At 47.6% G+C, this 20,905-nt stretch overlaps 1 protein-coding gene across 2 annotated transcripts in view; it reads left to right on the forward strand.

Moving 5' to 3' along the window:
* LOC105489466 (NOP2/Sun RNA methyltransferase 2) overlaps positions 1–2,041 on the forward strand; it is a 33,788-nt gene extending 31,747 nt beyond the window's left edge. The window contains exon 19 of one of the 2 annotated variants that reach the window (XR_011625162.1): positions 1,089–1,223. Coding sequence is in view for 1 of the 2 variants with exons in the window: in XM_011754294.2 (XP_011752596.1) it covers positions 1,089–1,395 (307 nt within the window). In the remaining variant the exon portion in view is untranslated. Of the gene's footprint in view, positions 1–1,088 lie in introns of both variants that reach the window. The other variant, XM_011754294.2, reaches the window with a different exon arrangement.
* Positions 2,042–20,905: the final 18,864 nt, after the last annotated feature.

A 20,905-nucleotide genomic window follows, 5' to 3' on the forward strand; every position in this document is an offset into this window, starting at 1 on the left:
TTCTAGGTGTTTTTATAAGAATTTGAGTAAAGACATAAATGGTTTTTAAAATAACAGTCCCATGTGGCCCACATAGAAAACATTGGGATATTTTAAGGTGTGGATTCACTTTTCCATATTCAAACTTTTCTACTTGGTAAAATACACAGGTGAAAAGTCAACTTCAGGAATAATGAGTTTTTTTTTTTTTTTAAAGAAGATGGGAGTTGGGAATTTCTTATATTTTCCTCTCACCTCTTGAAACCAACGTGTAGTGCCCCTGCTTTACATTAGGAAAAATGGAAAGGTGATTAAACATGGCCGTTAGGAACCTAAAATCTAGCTCAGAGTCCCGTATGAAAGAAATTAGGTAACTTGAGAGAGGTTGGAAATAGTGGCTTCCATCTCTGTTGGGGCATTGATGCCAGCTGGCTGGACAGGTGGAGCCCGGAAGGTAGGGAGGGTCGGAGCAGGTTCAGAGAGGCGGGGATGTTTTTGACTGTGGGTAACACTGCATGCTGGGAACGGAAATGAGCACTGTGTGCCCAGCAGGGCTCAGATTGCCATGTGGGGTCCCTACAGAGCAAATCACGCAAAACGCTGAGCATCAAAAGGATGGGTGGTCCTGGGTCCTGCTGTGGCAGCCCTGCTAGGGGCCGAGTCTCCCAGCCTCTCAGGAGCCTCAGTTCACTTAGGAAACTTAGAGGTGAGCTGCGAGGAGCCTGTCGAGAAACGCTTCTCATTTAGTGGGGTGAGGTGACACAGGGCGGGGGAACAGTAAGTTAAGTTTGAGCAGGAAGTATGTAGAAATTCCAGCACTGAAAGTGTGTGTGAAATCTGTAGATTTGGGGCCTACTCCATTGTGAACTTAGAGGCAAGGTGAAAGTGAGGGTGAGAATCTTATTCAGGACACGGAAGAAGGAAGCTAATCTCCCTTTGAGAAAACCTGCCCCTTGGATCACAGATGAAAATGTCCTCCCAGTAGTTTTGGGAGTTTTGTGGGTATGGGTTTTCTGTGGTCTTCCTTTTTAAGCAGTTGCATGTTATATCTCGTTCGATTTAGTTATGGGAATGTTTAATGTTCTACATGAAGCCACTTTCACTTGCAGGAATCCAGACGCTCTGCAGTGCCCCATCGTCTTATGTGGATGGCGGGGAAAGGCCTCCATTCGAACTTTTGTGCCCAAGAATGAGCGGCTTCATTATCTCAGGATGATGGGGCTGGAGGTGTTGGGAGAAAAGAAGAAGGAAGGGGTTATCCTCACCAATGAGAGTGCAGCCAGCACTGGACAGCCAGAGAATGAGGTGCCTGAGGAACAGAGAGCAGGAGAACCCAACAGCCCCGATGCAGAAGAGGCCAACAGTCCGGACGTGACAGCCGCCTGTGACCCTGCGGGCGTCCCCCCACCCCGGTGAGCAGGCCCAAGGCAGTGGGGACCCACATCCCTCACACGCAAAACTGGCCTCTTCGTGTCACTGGTGTCTGAAACCGAATCCAGAACAAGCCTGTGGCCTGTGACGCGTCTGTTTCTAATGACTGCAGACTGGTGGGACGATAGGAGGCTTCTGAATGGCCAGGACTGCTTTCTTGTGGAGCGGATGAAAACATATTCTTTTAGCGTGTTAGAAATCACTCGTTTTACTTTGTTTCTTTGGCCAAGCTGGGTCTAGTCTTTCTGTTGCTGGGAATAGACATTCAGAAGTCGTACTTCTATCAAGAAGTACAAGGTCTTAAGGTCCAGTATTTTTTTAATTATTACTTATAGAAAGAATCTATAAATTCCTGGGGAAGTGTGTTATAAGCTTTAATAATTACATTGAGTTACACATTAGTGGTGTGACATTAACATGCGGTGGGGTTAATATCTGAGGCCTCAGATGACTGTGCCTTTTGGAATAAAGGGTAAAATAAACTCCAGAGTAAGAGCTGTATTGTGAATTGTCATACTTATTATTGAGGGGGACTTATGTGCTTTTATTGAATGGAGTGCTTTACAATTTTTATTTTTAAATGGGGTTGGGATCCTTGAAATATTTAAATAAAGTCATTAATGATAAAATATATACGTGTGATTCTTGTTTTCGCTCTTAGGAAGCAGAAAGGACAAACTGACTCTGGCTCAATGGCAGTGTTAGAATACATCCTTGTTTTCTCCAGTGAAAGCAGTTTTACTGTGAAGGCTGCTGTCTCCCTGTCTGCCTCATTTTGTGTGTTGGTCTGTACAAACACCGACCACACACTGCCTTTGGTGGGTTTGTCTCTAGAGTCTCCACTCTGAAATACTTTGAAGCTCTGTGTCGTGAAGAGCTCCTGTTTCTTTTTCGCCCAAATTTTCCACTGAACATTTCTCTGCATTTGCACTTGCATCTTCTGGTGTGTCTGCATGTCACTCAATTTTTTCTGAACCCTTTGACAGTAAGTCGCAGACGCGTTCCGTTACCCCCTTGCTCCTATGGTATTTCCTGGAAACAGAGGCCCTCTTTGCAGCTCGCAGCATAGGCGTCAGAAGTGCAGATGCAGGGCAACCAGCAAGCTCGCTCCGGCGGCCCGGTAATGTCTTTTGCAGTCACAATGTCCAATTTTTGTCTGGGGTGACACCTGTTGCCTTTGGCGGTCTTGTCTCGAGTTCAGTCCAGTCTGAAACAGTTCCCAGTCTGTCTTTTATGACTGAGACAGTTTTGCAGGATACCGGTCAGGTAGTCTGAATGTGCTTCAGTTTGGGTTGGTCTAACGTGTCCCTGTGATTAGTGCATTTTTGACAGGAATACCACAGAGGCGTGCTGTGTTCTTTTCGCTGCATCATGTCAGGAGGCTGATGATGTTGGTTTTTCTCTTTACAGTGCTGGTGAAGTTTTTGTGGTGTTTTTGGTTTTATTAATGTGGTGTCTGCCTGCTGAGTTTCTCCACTGAAAAATTTGTAAGTATTTTGCAAGGAGACATTTCAAGACTCTATTCCTCTCTCTCATCAAACTTTTAGCTGCCAGCTTTAGTGTTTCTTGATAATTCGCCTTGGCCAGTTTTTACTGCGATAGCTACAAATGATTTTCCCCCGTTTTTCGTCCCTTCTACATCATTAGTTTTCATTCTACATAGAATAAGCACACCTCTCTCTTTTACTTCTTTATTCATTTCTATCAGTATGGATTCAAGGATTCCATTTTATTCCGTCATTTGTTTATTTTTACTGTCATTTATTTTGGTTCTCGGGTTGTCCTGGAATTGGCCAGTGGGAAGTGTTTCCAGTCAGTTTCAGTGTCCTTGTACCTGCCCCATTATCGATAAAGGATACTTGCTGGTCCAGGCCCTGGACTGGGGATACCGGGCACCGTGGGGACCTGGGGGCCACACAGGTGTGTGGGGATGGGGTTAGTGCTCTTGGCATCCTTGTGCTCCCTCAGCCCCCAGAACGTTTAGGGGAGTGAGATCTTGGTCTATAGAAGGAGATTGTTGGAAGATACTTCTCTGGGGAAACTGTCCAGCTCCAGAAAAGCCGTAAGACAGCGGCCTTAGGGTTCCTGGGAAATGGCCCACTCTTATCACCCTGTAGCTACGCTCAAAGCAAGGAGTCACTTCCGCACAGCACTGCCTGTGAGCACCTTGCCTTGTTAGAGTAGACAACCCCGGGTAACCAGACCTGAGGGCAACCAGACCTGTGAGCACCTGAGGGCAGCCTCCAGCATTGGACACAGAGGTCAAAGACAACAGAGCAGCAGCTAGCAAGCACAGACCACACAGGGAGGAGAAAACTTAAAACTTGATAAATAAGGTGGACAGTTACGGTGCATGGATAAGCCTGAGGAAACATTCAGGAGAAGACTGTTCCTAACATGAAGGGTTTTCTTTCTCTAACTTTAATCAGCATTTTGATAAGGGTCTTCCAATTCCCAAAGAGTGCACTGCAGAAGAAAAGACACTGGCTGAAGAAGGATTTTTCGCTTCCGCCCAGGCAGGCTTGTCTGTGATGAGGGCCTCTCTGAAGTAGCCAGCCCCATGGGCTGGGAATCGCGGTTGCCTTCTGGTAGGGGTGTTTAAATGGGAGAAAAACTTTTTACGGAAAACTCTTTGTTTCCTTTGAACTTTGACATACCTGTAGAGTAGATGAATAAAGTAAATTTCCTAAAAAAAAAAAAGGACAACTTTGAGCCAGCAAGTCCACTTCACAGGCCCGCAGATGAGTCAAATGCATCTGCAGAGTCATCTGATGCAATGTTGTTGATAATAGCAGAAACCCAAAAGCTCCTCAGCATCCACGACGAGGCACTGGGATACAATGGTGCAGAGCCCCCAAGTGGACACTGGCCAACAAAGGGGCTAAAGCAGCTCACTGTGTCCTGGAGTCCAGTGACCACGAAGAAAAAAAAGCAAGGTGTAGAGAAGAATGTGCATTCTGATGCCATTGTGTAAAGGGAGAAATACGCAGGCTTAGAGACAGACGTGCTTTTGAATTTGCATAAAGTAACTGGAAGGATACAGAAGAAATTGACGGTATTGGTTGTCTCTGAGGAGGGGATCTATGTGGAGTGGGGCCAACGTTAACAAGATTTTAAATACAGATGCTCTTCAACTGACAATGGGATTATGTCTTGATAAGGCCAGCATAAGTTGAAAATGTCCTACATCAAAGTGCATTAAGTACACCTAGACTACCTTCAGCATGCTCAGAACAGTTCATGCCACAGTTGGGAAAATCATCTGGTAACACAGTCCCCTGCAGAGGGTTGGTTGTTGACCCTTGTGATCACGTGGCTGATGGAGCAACTCAGGACCACGGCCCAATGTCACAAGGATATCGACTCCAGATCACCAGCCCAGGTAGAGATCAAAATCCAAAGTACAGTTTCCAATGAATATGTGTTGCTTTCCTACCACCATAAAGCCAAAAGGTCATGAGTTGAATTGTAAGGCAGGGGCCCTCTCTATTAAAACGTGGTAATCTTAGATCTCTGCAGTTAGGAAGTGAGTAAGTGCTGCAAAAGAGATATCTGTGTCTCTGTGAGCCCAGAGGACAAAATTCTTACTGGGCATCCACAAGTCTGGGATTGTATATATACACGCTTCACCCTAGCAAATGGCACTCCATTCTCTAGCACTTCTCAGGAAGTGGGTTTGGGACGTCTCTGTTCTTGCTCACTTTGGCAGATGCTGAGCAGCCTGGGGTGGAGGGTGAGGGGCTTGACTGCTGGCTCTGCCGCGGTGGCCTGCGGGCCTCCACAACAGCCTCTTTGACCCGCGCCTCCGGGGTTCATGTCCTGGTGCATTCTCCTATGTGTGTGGGCTGCACCTTATGACTTGCTTCTAATTCATAGAATGACGATGGGGTGTCACTTCCGATGAGATTATATAGAAGACTACGACTTCTGTCTTGGTGGTGATACTCTTGTGCTGTGTTGGGGTCCCCAAGACCCACCCCTGGGTTTGGTGAGGACTCCCAGGACTCAGCACATAGTCCTACTCTGCTATGATTTATTACACAAAAGGTTTGTGAATGAATGCAGCAAAGGGAAAGGCACATGGGGTAACATCTAGAAAAAAACAGGTGCAGGCTTCTGAGAGTCCTCTCCCAGAGGAATCAAACAGGACACACTTGATTCCCCCAGTGAGTTGTGATTACACATGAGAAGTGTTGTCTTTTAGGGAAGCTCATTAGAGACTCAGTGCTCAGGGAGCTTACAGGGGTCATGTGGGCACCTTCTGTCTGGCACCTCCAACATTCCAGACCCTGGCAGGGAAAGCAGGCACTCAGCGTATTGTTTGCATAAACAGTTTAGGTACAGTGAACCACTTATCAGTTGGGATGGTGGGAACACTCCCAAAATCCAAGTTCCCAGAGGCCAACTAAGGTCCAGTCTTGCATTCAGGCCTTTTTAGGGAGCGTGGCCTTGGGCCTGCTGGGAAAAGTCCTCACACCTGCCTTACTGCGATGAAGTAAGGTGTGGCATTGGAAAAGCAAGGAACTGGGGCCCTTAGTCCAGCAACTGCCTTGGACCCTAATCCAGCCCACAACCCCTTACGTGAGCTTGGAAACAGATCCTGCCCTAGTTGAGGCTTGAGTTGACCCACTTCTTGAGAGATGTTAACTTTAAAAATACAAAACCACTGTATTAGCCTGTTCTCATGCTGCTAATAAAGACATACCCGAGACTAGTAATTTATAAAGGAAAGAAATTTAATTGACCCATGGTTCCACATGACTGGAGAGGCCTCACAATCATGGCAGAAGGTGAATGAGGAGGAAAATCACGTCTTACATGGTGGCAGGCAAGAGAGCTTTTTCAGGGGAACTCCCATTTATAAAACCATCAGACCTTGTGAGACTTATTCACCACTATGAGACCAGTGTGAGAAATCACCGCCCTCATGATTCAATTACCTCCCACCAAGCCCCGCCCACAACACATGGGAATGATGGGAGCTACAATTCAAGATCAGATATGGGTGGAGACACAGCCAAACCATATCAACCACAATGAATACATTTAGAAAACAGAGGAGACTTTATTTCTTGCAAAGGTTTCAGCCTGCAAGGTGGCCATCCTGCAGCCTGGGAAGCACAGCCTCCAGCCAAGACCAGAGAGAAACACGTTGGAGGAAGGGAAGCCGGGACAGGAGCTTTAAGGTTGAACTGGTTGGCTAAACATGCATATTGAACAGGTGACAGGAGGAGCTATGAATATTCGTGATGGTCCTGGCACATGTGTACGGGACAAACATGCGTGTAACATACCACCCATGTTCACTTTGGGATGGAGACTTAACATTTAAATGTACTACAGTTAGACCCTATATGTCAAAAGGTCTTTTCAGGACATGAAGGCGTCCAAGTGTGCAGCCAGCCAGGACCAGTTCATGGTCAGGAGAAAGTTACTGAAATCAATCTCTTTGTACTACAGGCTCTTTGAAGTCCTACAAAGAGATTTCAGTAAGTTCAAGTCAAAGCTGCAGTTGTGGCCGGTGGAACGGGGTCAGTTAGTCAATGTCTCCGAGCCGGATGAGCTGGAATTGTTTAATGTATCTCAAGGCCAGTGCTTGTTTAGTTGCTAGAGAAAAAGAAAAAGCCATGGTGGTTAGAAGAACGGGTAGGGATGTGTGACTTAACCCTTGCCTGGCATGGCTTTGGGTCCTGTTTACAATCTGGTCTCTTACTGCCACAGAGTCCATTTGCCAGTCTTACGTTCTCTATTTTAACATTAATGTCGGTCAGTTGTGTCTAAACCACAAAAGGGAAGGGGTAGAATGAGGTGTGTCTGACCTCACATCTCATTATGGCTGGGAGCTGAGTTTTAAGGTTTTTCTGGGGTCCTCTTGACCACAAGGAGTCCATTCAGTCAGCAGGGGGCTTAGAAGTTTAGTTGACAGAGACTTTGAAGCAGAAGACCTAGTTAAGCCAGCATTCCTGACTGCAGAAGTTGTGAGATATTAAGTATTGTTTCAAGCCACTACATCCTGGGGTAATTTGTTACAGAGCCATAGATGACTGATACAGTCCCTTTCTTCTTGACTGTATGGCCCTGGGCAAGTTTCTTAACATCTCTGGGCCTTTATTACCTCATTATAAAATGGGCAGATGGTAGCACCTACCCGAAAAGGTGTGCTGAGGCCTGAGTTAGTGAATACGTGTGTTGGGAAAAAGCTGAATGTTGGAAGAAGCTGAGGCAGGACTTGCATGTCCGACATAATGTAAATGAGTCTTGGAACATGTCTGGGGTCCAGGGTCTAAAACCCCTTTTGGCCTTTGGAACACCAAGCTCTGTGCTAAAGGGTAGAAGGCTACCCTGACGAACCGTAATCTAAGCCCAGGGCATAAAATCCCTGGTGGCTTGGATAGAATCCAGGGCTCATGGCTCTGGAATGTGTCTAGACTTGCTGGCTCCTTGCTCCTTGCTCTCTCAGGATGGATTGATTGTTGAGTTAAAAGAACCTGCTCTCCATTATCTCAAGTAGCAGAGCAAATGCTAAACCATCCGCACCTGTAAATCATGTGCTTTATGCAACGCGCCCTTTGACTCCCACGTTCTCGCTGCCTGTTTCTCTGTTGGATTACTAATAAACAGCGTGGGCTCCCAGAGCTCGGGGCCTTCGCAGCCTCCACAATCGCGATGCCCTCCTGGTCCCAATTTACGTCTCAAACTTTTTCTCAATCCTTTGACTCTGCCAGACTTCGTCGCCCCCACGACCTGGTGTTGGATCTGATCACCCCAACAAATGTGCAGTGCACTGAGAACGGCACCCGACAGCTAGTGTTTCAAGGTGGGGGCTGGTTGGGGTGCGAGGTGCTAAGACTGCACATTTACTGATAATCATTTATTTATCTATTTGCTAGCAAATAAAACTTTTTGATTGGGGGATCCAAAGATGAGGTGGGTGAAGCATATAGAACTTAAATGTCGTCTTTGCTCACATATTCGGCTGCTGCAAAATCTTCAGTACTAGCAGAAACTAACATAGTCATTGAATCACAGCCCTGAGAACCAAAGAGCATCACATAGTTCATATATTCTTGTTCTAATTTCCTTGTGTCAGTCTGGGAAGAGGTGCCTCATGCCCTTCTGTTGAGCTGTTAGTGGCAGGGCACCCCGGAGCTGGTTGCAGCAGGAAACAGAATTGCATTACTGCTTTTTAATGTCAAACACGAATTTCTACTACCTACCTCTCACTTCCTCAATGCCAAGCTTCAACATCAAAGATTATGTTAAAGTACCTTATGAAAAACTAATAAAAACTAGAAAACATTGGCCCTGTGCTCCAAGTATCCAGGCACCTGGCAATTGATGCAAATTTGTGTTCTAATTAGGTAATTAGGTTATTTATAAGATCACTGTTGGTATCAAGAGAACGACTTCCCTTTTTACAATTAAAATGGAAATATCTGTGGTATGCTTTTCCAGGTGGATTTTGGTTACAACAAATGACATTTTCCAGTATCAAGATCTCTAAAATTTCAACCCATTTTAAACAACTACTACTATATAAAGGGTCCAGAGAATGTACTAATGGGATATTACCAGAACCAATATACAGATAAGCCTCTTTGTATCGCCTTTCACGAGCGGCACTGCCATTTGTCTGTAACGGTGTGTGTTAGAACTTGTCGGAGAAATCAGTGTTTGGAAGCCAGGTTCCCTGGGAAACGCTCCTGCTAGAGATGTGCGTGCAGGAAGTTTGGATCATTCCCGGCAGCCGAGTGAAAGAAGCAGGGTTGGGTGGATAGGGCTCAAGGAGACACGGGGCTGTGCTGCAGGCACGACAGGCCCCAGCGTGTCCCATGGGGTGCTCTGGAGCTGCATGACTTGGCAGAGTTGGGGTGAGAGTTGACACCGCACTTCTAATATCAACCAGTCATTAGAGGTGGGGTGTGGGCTGCCCTGGGAAAGATCACGACCTTAGGCGGGGAGACTTTCTTCAGCTGGGGGAACTCTGAGTGTCTCAGCTCCCAGCTGACACTGTCTCAGCTCCCAGACAGCTCCAGCCCGGAATATCTCCTTATCTGCTGCACCACTTCAATACATCTGTTCACATGGTTGAGTAATGAGGAGAAAGACAGAAACAGGAAGTATAACCTCCAAATCACTAGAAAAGAAAAGTCACAAAATTGCATCAGTCTAGGGAAAGAGAAGAAAGGGAGAAAAAAGGATCGAAGGCAGTGGGTGGGCGGTGGCTCACGCCTGTAATCCCAGCACTTTGGGAGGCTAAGGCGGACAGATCATGAGGTCAAGAGATCGAGACGAGACCATCCCGGCTAACACAGTGAAACCCTGTCTCTATTAAAAATACAAAAAAAATTAGCCAGGCATGGTGGCGGTCTCCTGTAGTCCCAGCTACTTGGGAGGCTGAAGCAGGAGGGCAAGAACGCAGGAGGCAGAGCTTGCAGTGAGCTGAGATCTCACCACTGCACTACTCCAGTCTGGGTGACAGAGTGAGACTCCTTCTAAAAAAACAGAAAAAAAAAAAAAAGGTTAGAAGGTTGGAAATAGCGAGAATACATACTAAACAGAAAACGCAAAACAGCTCACAAAATGGAAATGAAACTGACATACATAGGCAAATGCTAATGCAAGATGCAGGTGTGGACACTTAATTTTAATTATGTTTTGAATAGTTAAACACGGAGTTCAATATTTGAGAGATTCAGCTCTGTGAAATGCTCCCTCCTACCCCCTTCCTCAGCCGCATCCTCTGTGAGCAGCCAACAGTAACTGTCCCGTCCATCCCTCGAGATATTCTGTGCAGATAGGTAGATATGATTTTCTCCTGTTAAAACTTTTTTTTTTTTTTTGAGAAAGGTTGTCACTCTGTTGCCCAGGCTGGAGTGCAGTGGCATGATCTTGGCTCACTGCAACCTCCGCCTCCCAAGTTCAAGTGATTATCCTGCCTCAGCCTCCCCAGTAACTGGGATTACAGGCATGCACCTCCACACCCAGCTATTTTTGTATTTTTCATAGACGTGGGGTTTCACCATGTTGGCCAGTCTGCTCTCAAACCCCTGACCTCAAGTGATCTGCCTGCATTGGCCTCCCAAAGTGCTGGGATGATAGGCATGAGCCACCTTGCCCACCTCTGTTAAACAAATATTGACATCTGTTCAGAATGTTTTGTTCCTAGGATTTGTTTTGTTTAATCATAGGTCCGACAGATCATTTCCTATTGGTACATAAGTAGTTTCATTCTTTCCAGAGTGGCAGAGGGTCCCTTGTTTATCCAGACCCCTGTGAATACATATGTGGATTTCTTCCAATCCTTTGTTATTACCTGCAAAGCCTGCAATGAATAACGTTGTACCTTTCATTTCAAATATTGCACATGTGTGTGCGTTCGAATAAATTCCTAGGAGTCATATTTATTGGTCAAGGAGTATGTGTGTTTTAAATTATGATAGGTATTAGGTATGTCAATATATCAAAAAACCATACTTCATCGCAAGGCACAGTAAATGGGGGAACAGAGAAACTTTCTACATTTGATATTTATAAAAGGAATAACCTGTCAAGAACACGTGACAGCACTTAACCTTAAAGCACCTTACAACAATCACCACGAATACAAAATAATTCACAAAGAACATTAAAAAGTACCGTACAACAATCACCACAAATAGAAAATAATTCACAAAGAACGTAAAAAAGCACCATACGACAATCACCACAAATACAAAATAATTCAAAACTTAAGAAAGCACCTTACAACAATAACCACAAATACAAAATAATTCAAAAAGACCTTTAAAAAGCACCTTACAACAAAATATTGGAAAAAGCAAAAACTGTTACTTATAAAATAAGAAATAGACAAATCTGTGATTATATAAAGAAATTTTAATACTAGCATCTAACAGAAATTGACAAAATACACAGATTTGAGTATCAATTAACAAGCTTGAGTAAACACAGAATAATGAGATAGAACACACAGTAGGGGGTGATCAACCTCAGAAGCATATTCTTTTGAAAAGACCAATAAAATAGAGAAATCTTTGTTAATTGCTCAAGGAAAACAGAAAGAAAGAGAGAAGGTCATTACACTAATGGAGAGACTCTTACACTTGTAAGAACATACTAAGTCCACTTGCACACCAATGGATTTGAAAACATACAAGAAGTAGAAATATCCAAGCAAGCACAAGTTAGCAGCATTGTTCCAAGAAGAGAAAAGCCTAAGTAGGAATAATAATCATAGAAAAATGGAAAAAGCATTTGGAGATCTACCCATTTTCATACCATTTATCCCCCAGAAAAGAGGCACTAGGCCAGGGAGGTTTCCAGGTAAGTGTTACCAAATTTTCAAGGAAGATCTAGTTTCTATGTTAAACTCATTCTATAGAAAAAGCTGGAAATGTCCCCCTGCCATTCTGTGATGCTAGCATATCCAGGAGACTCGTGGTAGATGAAGGTACCCACAGAAGAAATGCTAACACTCTTACCATCGCCGACATAAACAGGCCTCATAAAACATCAGTGGCACAAATTGAGCAGTGATTAAAACAATGAGCCTGTCACGATGCCTTCATGAAACATAAGGAAGTATACTCTCATATGATGACATGCTTACACATTTATGAATCATTTGTATGATAAAATAAATAGGAATTTACATCTTTAATATGACATAAGGAATTATAAGGAATATTATGCAGTTAAAGAAGAACTAAAATATAATTATTGATACACTAAAATCCAAGATTCGTTCCTTATTTTTAAAAATAATGAACAACAGCCTGTAATCCCAGCACTTTGGGAGGCCGAGGTGGGAGGATCACGAGGTCAGGAGATCGAGACCATCCTAGCTAATAAGGTGAAACCCCATCTCTACTAAAAATACAAAAATTAGCTGGATGTGGTGGCGGGTGCCTGTAGTCCCAGCTACTCGGGAGGCTGAGGCGGAAGAATGGCGTGAACCCAGGAGGCAGAGCTTGCAGTGAGCCGAGATCGCACCACTGCACCCCAGTCTGGGTGACAGAGCGAGACTCTGTCTCAAAAAGCCAAAAAAACAAAACACAAAACAATAAACAAGAGTAAAAGGAAACCTATTTAACTTGATATCTAAGAGTATGTACCGGAAATCCTTTATCAAGCATCATACTAATGGTAAAATGTTTTAATTGTTAATATTTTAAATGTATTTAAAAATAGAGACAGGGTGGCCGGGCGCGGTGGCTCAAGCCTGTAATCCCAGCACTTTGGGAGGCCGAGGCGGGCGGATCACGAGGTCAGGAGATCAAGACCATCCTGGCTAACACGGTGAAACCCCGTCTCTACTAAAAATACAAAAAAAAAAAACTAGCCGGGCGCGGTGGCGGGCGCCTGTAGTCCCAGCTACTCGGGAGGCTGAGGCAGGAGAATGGCGTAAACCCGGGAGGCGGAGCTTGCAGTGAGCTGAGATCTGGCCACTGCACTCCAGCCTGGGTGACAGAGCAAGACTCCGCCTCAAAAAAAAAAAAAAAAAAAAAAAAATAGAGACAGGGTTTCTCCATGTTGGCCAGGCTGGTCTCGAACTTCTAGCTTCAAATGATCCACCCACTTCGGCCTCCCAAAGTGCTGGGATTACAAGCGTGAGCACTATGCCTGGCCTTAACAGTGAAATCTTAAAAACAGGAACAAGGTAACAGATATTGCTGTCAACATTCCACATCTGAGGTGCAGCCTTGGGAAGATAAGACTAACACTGTCCCTATTTGCACGTCAGATAATTATCTATGTACGAAAATAAACTGAAAAGGCATAAAAGCTCCCAATAGCTTAATAATTTTATAAGGATGAAAGACATCGTAAGGAATTTTTTAAAAAAGTGACACACTGGGAGAAAGTATTTGCTGTGTATGTTAGATACTCCACATCCATAATATGTAAATAGCTTCTGCAAATCAATAAGAAAAAGATGACTCATTTGAGAGAAAATTTGGCAAAGAGGTAATTTGCAAAAAAAAAAAAAAAAAAAGGACATACAAATGGCCAATAAACAGCTCTACTTATACTAAAAACTAAAAAATGATAATATGAATGAATTTAAACTTTTACTCTTCAAAGTGGTACAAGTTTAAGGAGTAGTGACATCCAGCCAAGAGGATGCTACAGGGATATGGGTACTTTTGGATTAGCTGGGTCTTCTTGGAAAGTGGGCTTTCCATGTGCTTCTGATCCAGAGAAGTGGCGGTGTTTGTCTTTGATCAAGCTGCTGACACTGCCGTGCTGACATCCGGCGAAGTGAAGGTCTGAGTACAGAGAAGGTGGCTACTCTTAAGACTTCGACCGCAGTAGTGGCAAAAAGCCAGCAAATCAGATGCATGATGACCTTCACTTACAGCAGCTGGTCCTCCCATGGTGCTGCTGGATGATGGCCAAGTTCATCCCTGGTCACGGCTGTGCTGGCTGTGACATCTCCAGAGGTGGCAATCATGGCAGAATCTTTCACTAGTGCAAGATGCACAAAGAATCAGAACAAAAACTGCAACTATGTTCTTTAGCAACACCTGAAAGTCCGAGACCAGGTTTTTTGCCTGCACTTTCACCAGCTGAAATTAATTCTTGGAACAATATCTTCTGCTTGTTCTAAACTCACGCAAGAGGGTGGCATCGCACCTTTTCTGCACCATGCTTTATATTGATTTGTTTGTTTTGTTTACTGTCTGCCTCCTTCCCTTTTGAAAGCGAGCTCCATGAGGACAGGGAAGTTTGTCTCTATTCCCGGTGTTAGCCTTAGTAAGTGTTTGTTGAATGAATGTTTGTGAACAAATCCCCAGCATCTAGTGTTCTGTATGATCCCGGACTAGTCCCAGGCACAGGAGACTTCTCCGCTGTGCTGATCTGGGTTGCAGTTTGGAAGGAAGGAGGTGGGACCAGCGCTCTGGCCATCCATGCGGGAGGTGCGTGGGGGTCTTTGATTTGCCTCCCTCCCTCAGTGGTCAGGGAAGGGCTTTTGACCAATCCGCCGGGGACACCTGCGTAACCAGAGTAGCGAACTCTGATTCAGGCAATGCTTGTTCACCGTCTTCTACCTGAACCACAGGTCCCGTCTTGGAGCCCCCTTTTTTCTTTTTTTTTCTTTTTTTTTTTTTTTTTGAGACGGAGTCTCGCTGTGTCGCCCAGGCTGGAGTGCGGTGGCGCGATCTCGGCTCATTGCAAGCTCCGCCCCCCGGGTTCACGCCATTCTGCCTCAGCCTCCCGAGTAGCTGGGACTACAGGTGCCCACCACCACGCCCGGCTAATTTTTTTGTATTTTTAGTAGAGACGGGGTTTCACCGTGTTAGCCAGGATAGTCTCGATCTCCTGACCTCGTGATCCACCCGCCTCGGCCTCCCAAAGTGCTGGGATTACAGGCTTGAGCCACGGCGCCCGGCGGAGCCCCCTTTTTTCTTAGCCAACATTTGCCAAGGGCTTAGTGTCTCAATTCAACATGGAAACATGCTCCCTGGTGGTATCATGACCTGGCTCGTCTTCCGTGAAGAAGCTGAGGTGCAGGCAGAGGGGCTTGCTGGGGGATGGAGCTGGAGTTTCTTGCCTCACAAGGACAGCATCTGGAGTGGCCATCACTCTCCTTGGATGGCACTGTGGCTTTCCCAACGGCTTTCCGGCTCATCCTTTAATGTTCACACAAGATCTGTGAGGCGCTTCGGGAAAGGAGTTTTCATCTGCCCCAAGAAATTAGGGTCACTTAAAAAGATTTGCATTTAGGGGCAGCCCAGTGGGAAACCCAGGTTTCCTGATTTGGAGTCCACATTTTTCTACCAAAACGTGGTGAAGCAATTTTTTAAAGATGAGGACATTCCAAGCAAGCTCAGGCTCCTTGCTGTGGCCAAGAAGCCCCCACCCCGACCCCAGCGCCAGCGATGGCCCTGCCCACACGACTGGCCCCGCCCACTCTTCTGGTGCCACGCCCCCAGGCCGGTCATAGGAGGGGTCCTTCTGACTCCAAACCAGGGACTTTGCACATGCTGTTCCTGTGCGTGGAAGGATCTCATCCCCTCGCTCCACCCCTTGCATCCCCAAAATCACTTCGCCAAGCCTCTAGTCGCTCAGGTCTCAGTTTCAGTTTCCCTTCCCCCAGGGGCCATTGCTTAACCCGTCCACACTGAGCTCCTCAGGTTCTTTCCATTTGGCAACTTGCTGGTTTCATTCATGGGACTTACCGCAACTTGCAGTCCAAAGTCCCTGTTTGTGATGACCTTCTAAGGCATCTGTCCTGTTAATGGAACACCAGCTCCATGAGCACGTTCTGTCCACGGAGGCTTCCGGGTGCCTTGTGCCTGGTGAGGTCGGCACGAGGTGTTCAGGAAATACTTACTACATAGTAAAGAAGAGGGTCCCTGAGGGCTCCCACATGGATGTGATGAACGCTGTGCTATTGCTGACGGTTTCTACGGGAGTGAACGAAGGCGGCCGAACGCAGAAGTAAAAAGACAAGAGGATCTGTTTTAAAAGAAGGGGTCGGGGGCTCCTCGCTTCTAGTGAGCAAAGGCAGCTCTGAGCTTCCACAGCCCTTCGTATTTATTAGGGACAAAGAGCAGGGAGGGAGAGGTAATGGTTGGTCAGCTGCTTAATTAATCACAGGTGCACATAATTGCGTTCTTCATACAACAGGCGTCAGATGTTTCTATAGGTAATCAGAAGGAACAGGGCCTGACTGCCCTCAGCCCTCCCTCTGGGGGCAGATGCAGTTGTCAGTTTTCCAACATCCTGCTTTCATGAGAACATTTTTCCATTCACTGATAGAGCCTCCAGTGGTATACTGAGTTGGTCATGACCCCCATTTTCTTGGCCTGTAACACTCTGTAGGCTGGGGTTAGCTGCTGGGCTGGGCTGGGCTGGGAGCCTGGCCAGGCTGGTTGTGATGCTGGCTGGTGGCAAGGAAGGAGGAAGTGTTCGTGTGCCCAGCAGATGTATTTATGTGGCCCCTGCTGTGCGCCAGGCACTCTGGGGTGCAATGCTGAATCCATCTTACCTGGTGAATACAACGTCTCCAAGAGGCCAGCGTTAGATGGCGCTCAGTGCTCTGAGGGACAGAGCCTTGTCCTAAGGGATCCACAGCACCTAAGGGAGCTGACGAAGCTGAGGCGCTGCCTGGGGAGGGAGGGTAGAGAGTAGAGGAGCAAGGCTGAGTGCTAGGGAGGAGGAAGGAGGGGGTGGAAGAGAAGATACGGGTCTGCCTGAGGGCTGAGGCCAGGTCTGAGGGAGAGGGAGGGCTGGGTAGCAAGCAGGGGCGAAACACCACTACCTACGCCGTAGCTCCACTCCGCTGAGTCTACACTAGGACACTCACCCACTCTAACCCTGCACACCTGTGGATGTCTTAGAGGCACTTTTCATGCTGTTCACATGTGAGGAACCTGGGATTCAGGATGGGCCCCGTGTACTGCAGCCACCTCAGCCAGCTCAGCGGCAGAGCTGGAGTGAGCTGCGTGTAAATACCTCCAAAGTCACCACACGCTGATCCGGGACAGCATATTCTGTCTTCACCACCCAAAGCATGGTTTGGCCAAACAAGCTTCTCTAGAGTGAACTTTCTGGATTTCCTACGAGTTGTAAAAAGTAAAAAAGTAAAACCTCACTAGCACTGTCTGAAATCATTCCTTTTTACATTCTGCTTAAAATCCACATTTTTAAGCAATTCCAAATTGAACTGGCTTGATTGCATCCCCTTTCAGGACGCTCCTAAGTGGGTGACGAGTGGTTGCCTTCCCTGTGAATTTCAGGGATGGATGGCTTTTCTCCCATGCCCTTTGGGGACTGGCCAGTACTTGGGCACGGTGTCTGGTGTGAGCTGGGACAGCAGGCGAAGGTGGCCACCTCTCAGGAAAGGAAAGGGGAAGATGACTCACTTTGAAGCTGGCCTGGGGTGGGCCTGCCCTTTTCATTGCCTGCTGGCTCATTGTTTCGGTTTCCTGGGGCTGCAATCACAAAGCAGCACAAATTAGAGGCTTACACAACCGAGATGGATTGTTTCTCTGTTCCGGAGGTGGGAAGCCCAAAGTAAAGGTGTGGGCAGGGCTGGTCCTCTCTGAGGGCTGGGTGGGGAGGAACAGTTCCAGGCCTCTCTCCTTGGCTTGTCCATGGCTGTGTCCATGGTCACACTGTGTTCTCCTTGTGTGTGTGTGTCTCTGTCGCCACATTTCCCTTTTTCTGTAGGGACACCAGTCACATGGGCTGATGCCTCACCCTAACAACTCGATTTAATTTGGTAAAGACCCTCCCTCCACATGAGCTCCCATTCTGAGGTACTCGGGGTTAGGACTTTAGCACATGCACTTCAAGAGGGACACAGTTCAGCCTACTGCACACATCCTGGGGCCAGGTGCAGGCAGCACACAGTGTCAGATGGAGGATGGACCTGGCCATCCTGAGCAGCTGGGCGGGGCGCTGTGGAGAGCCCAAAGGCCAGGCTGATGGCCTCTGGTCCAGGACAACTGCATGGGGCTGACGGGGATTTGTGATGCTGACTGTTGTGATGCTTTGTTCACAGGAGGCTGGGTGACGGTAGTGAGGGGAAAAGACAAGGTTAGCTATGAGCCCAGCACCTCAAGAAGGAACTGACCCAGGGATTTTTTTTTTTTTTTCATCATCTCGAAGAAGAAATTGCTTATCATGATGTAGCAGGACGAGCCACAGACAAAGCTCCTCAGACACCGGATTAAAGAAGGAAGAGGTTTTTTATTTGGCCGGGAGCTTCAGCAGACTCGTGTCTTAAGAGCCGAGCTCCCCGAAGAAGAAATTCTTGGCCTTTTTAAAGGCTTACAACTTTAAGGGGTCCACGTGAAAGGCTCGTGATAAATCGAACAAGCGAGGGAAATGTGACTGGGGGGCTATATGCATCAGCTAACAGAACAAGAAGTTTTACAATGCTTTTTTTCATACAGTGTCTGGAATTTACAGATAACACAAGTAGTTTAGGTCAGGGGTTGATGTTATTATTATTACTTTTTTTTAACTCCTAGGGCCGGGTGGTGGTGCCGAGGTTGTCTGGCTATTTATCTTACTTTTCTTTCTCTCTTTTTGCTTTCTCTTTTTCTTCCTGTCTTGTGAACTAAGCAAGGTAGGGGGAGGAGGGCAGCAGGAGTAGTAGTGGTCTCCTTCCTTAATGAGGGCCAGGTGCTGGGCTACCTTGTCTCTTGACCTTCCAGATCCTCACTGCGACCTGGAAATAGAGCCACTCACTGTTGCCATACCCTTGGCTTTCCCATCATCAAGGTGGGCAGAGTGGTTTGGCCTAAAGTTTTGATACTTAGGACAAAATTAAAGCCCCAGCCCATCTTCTCATCTTCCCCTTCCAGGGAGAACACGGAGAGGATTGGACCTGGAGAGAAGAAGCCGACCAAGCACGTTCCAGGGGTACTGGCCATAGCACCCCAGGGCTCACCAACAAAGGGGAACTGCAGGGTAACAGCTTCGTGGAAAAACTTCCTCCCTCTTCCTTTTTCCCCTCCTTCTCTCCCTGGGTCCTTCCCTCCAGTCTACCACTGCTCTCTTTTGCAGCACACAATCTGGATACTGGCAACATCCTTAAATAAGGGCTTGCCCTGGAGTGGCTCCCTGGGTAATCAAACTAATTCTCAAATCAATGTCATGTATCATGTGCATACTATACCACATATGACATGTGTGATGTATATGTATATGTGTTAGGTAACATCCAAGATATCATGGAAAGACAAGTCCCTCACTCCCTGCTCAAATTTTTAGCTGCGATGTGACCTCAGGAGTGGGGACTGTGCGGCGGGTTCGAATTCCTCAGGGGAGAGATTGCCTTGTACTTTTATTAGGGGGTAGAATTTAAAAGCATATGTATTTAGCATTATGAATATAAATTCTAGCATTATGAATATAAATTCTAGTTCTATGAATATAAATTCTACGTTTGGAAGAGGAAATTACAAACTTAGAAAAAATAACAAACTGCAGAAAATTAAACAACAGATTTTTTGTCTTGTGGAGCATAGAAAACCCACCTCCAGCGGTGACGGCACCCCTTACCCTCATTTACCCCCATCCAGAGTCTATGGGGGAGGTCAGCGTGGGGAAAGAGATGCTCAGCTTCGTCCAAAGCGGTTTCCAAAGGTCCCAGAACACCGGGCTGTAGATGCAGAAGGCGGGGGCGGCGTCCACACTCGAGCACCGCAGCCCATTGGCTCTCAGGGCCCCACCAGGCGGGACCCTTCCCTCTCCTCTGCCACCTAGAAGGGACGGAGCACCTGACGCGCGCATCGGGGGCAAACGTCGCAAGTTTCTGTGACGTGAGGTCTTTGCAAGCTGCCGGGGCTTTCTACCCACAGGGACACGCGGCCTGCGCCCTCCTAGGCGTGCAAGTGGGGCAGGGAACTGGCGCCCTTCGAAGCCCGGGTGGCCCGGAACTGACAGCGCGCAGGGGTGGAGCCGCAGAAAGGGGCCCACGCCGCAAAGGCGCTGTTGTCGAGGACCCCGCGGGGTTCCAGGGCTGGAGCTGGCGAGCCCCAGCCGCGCCGCCCCATCTCTAACGCGCACCCCGGCCGCTCCGCCCCCTCTGCCGCTCACTCCGGCCAGCCCGGCCCCGCGTTCCCCGCTTCCCGCGGCGCCTCCGTCCAGCAGCCAGCAGGGGGTGCTGCCGGGCTCCGAGGCCCGGGCCCTGGGCGGCGCAGCGGGGAGAGACGCGAGTCCCGGGCTGGGCGCTGTCGTACCTAGGTCGGGAGGGTGTGCAGCGTGACTGCGGCGAGCCCCGACGCCTGAGAAGCCGGGACCTGCTCTCCGGGGAGCGGGAAGGGGGCGGGGCGGAATTCTTTGGAGATGGGCCTGGGCGCTGGGGAATCCAGCGGGTCCGGAGGACCCAGCTCGGCCCTTGAGGCGCTCGGGCCTAGTCCAGGCCATACAGGTGTGCAGGGCGGGGACCAGCTGTAGGCCACATGCACCTTAATATGCAGTGAATAAAAAAGACCAGACGGACCCGGGGTTCATGACTCCATCTGAACAAACCGTCCCCGCCCCACATACCATTCGCCTCTCCTGGGTCCGTCCTGTCCCGTTGGTGGGAGCAGAGGCAGGGAGGATCATAAGGACTCTCCCCTCCAAGGCGAGGACTTGCCTGACCTGCGTAGGCAGCACCAGCCTCCCAGGTGCAAGTGGCTTCGCCCTCCCCTAGCTGGAGTTAGAGTGTGTGTCCATGCTCCAAGTGCTGGACACTGGGAGGTACCCACCGTGTCAGCAGAAGGACGCGTGAATCTATTTGAGATAAGGTACCAAAGAGCTGCAGAGCATGGCTCCTTGATGCAGAGGCATTAGGAGGCGAGTTGTTTCCTTGCGATGGATGATGAAGGACTCCATTTTACAGAGGAAGAAAGAAAACCTCTTGCCAGCAAATCAGCCGCCTTCCAACTCCAACCTAATTGACCAAAGTTAGGTTATTGATGAAGTTATTGATGGACTGGACACCAGTGAGCTGAGAACAGGCAGTAGTTAATCCCCAGTGTCCACA

This window comes from Macaca nemestrina, chromosome 6 (assembly GCF_043159975.1).
Source record: "Macaca nemestrina isolate mMacNem1 chromosome 6, mMacNem.hap1, whole genome shotgun sequence".
NCBI classification, from domain to species: Eukaryota; Metazoa; Chordata; class Mammalia; order Primates; family Cercopithecidae; genus Macaca; species Macaca nemestrina.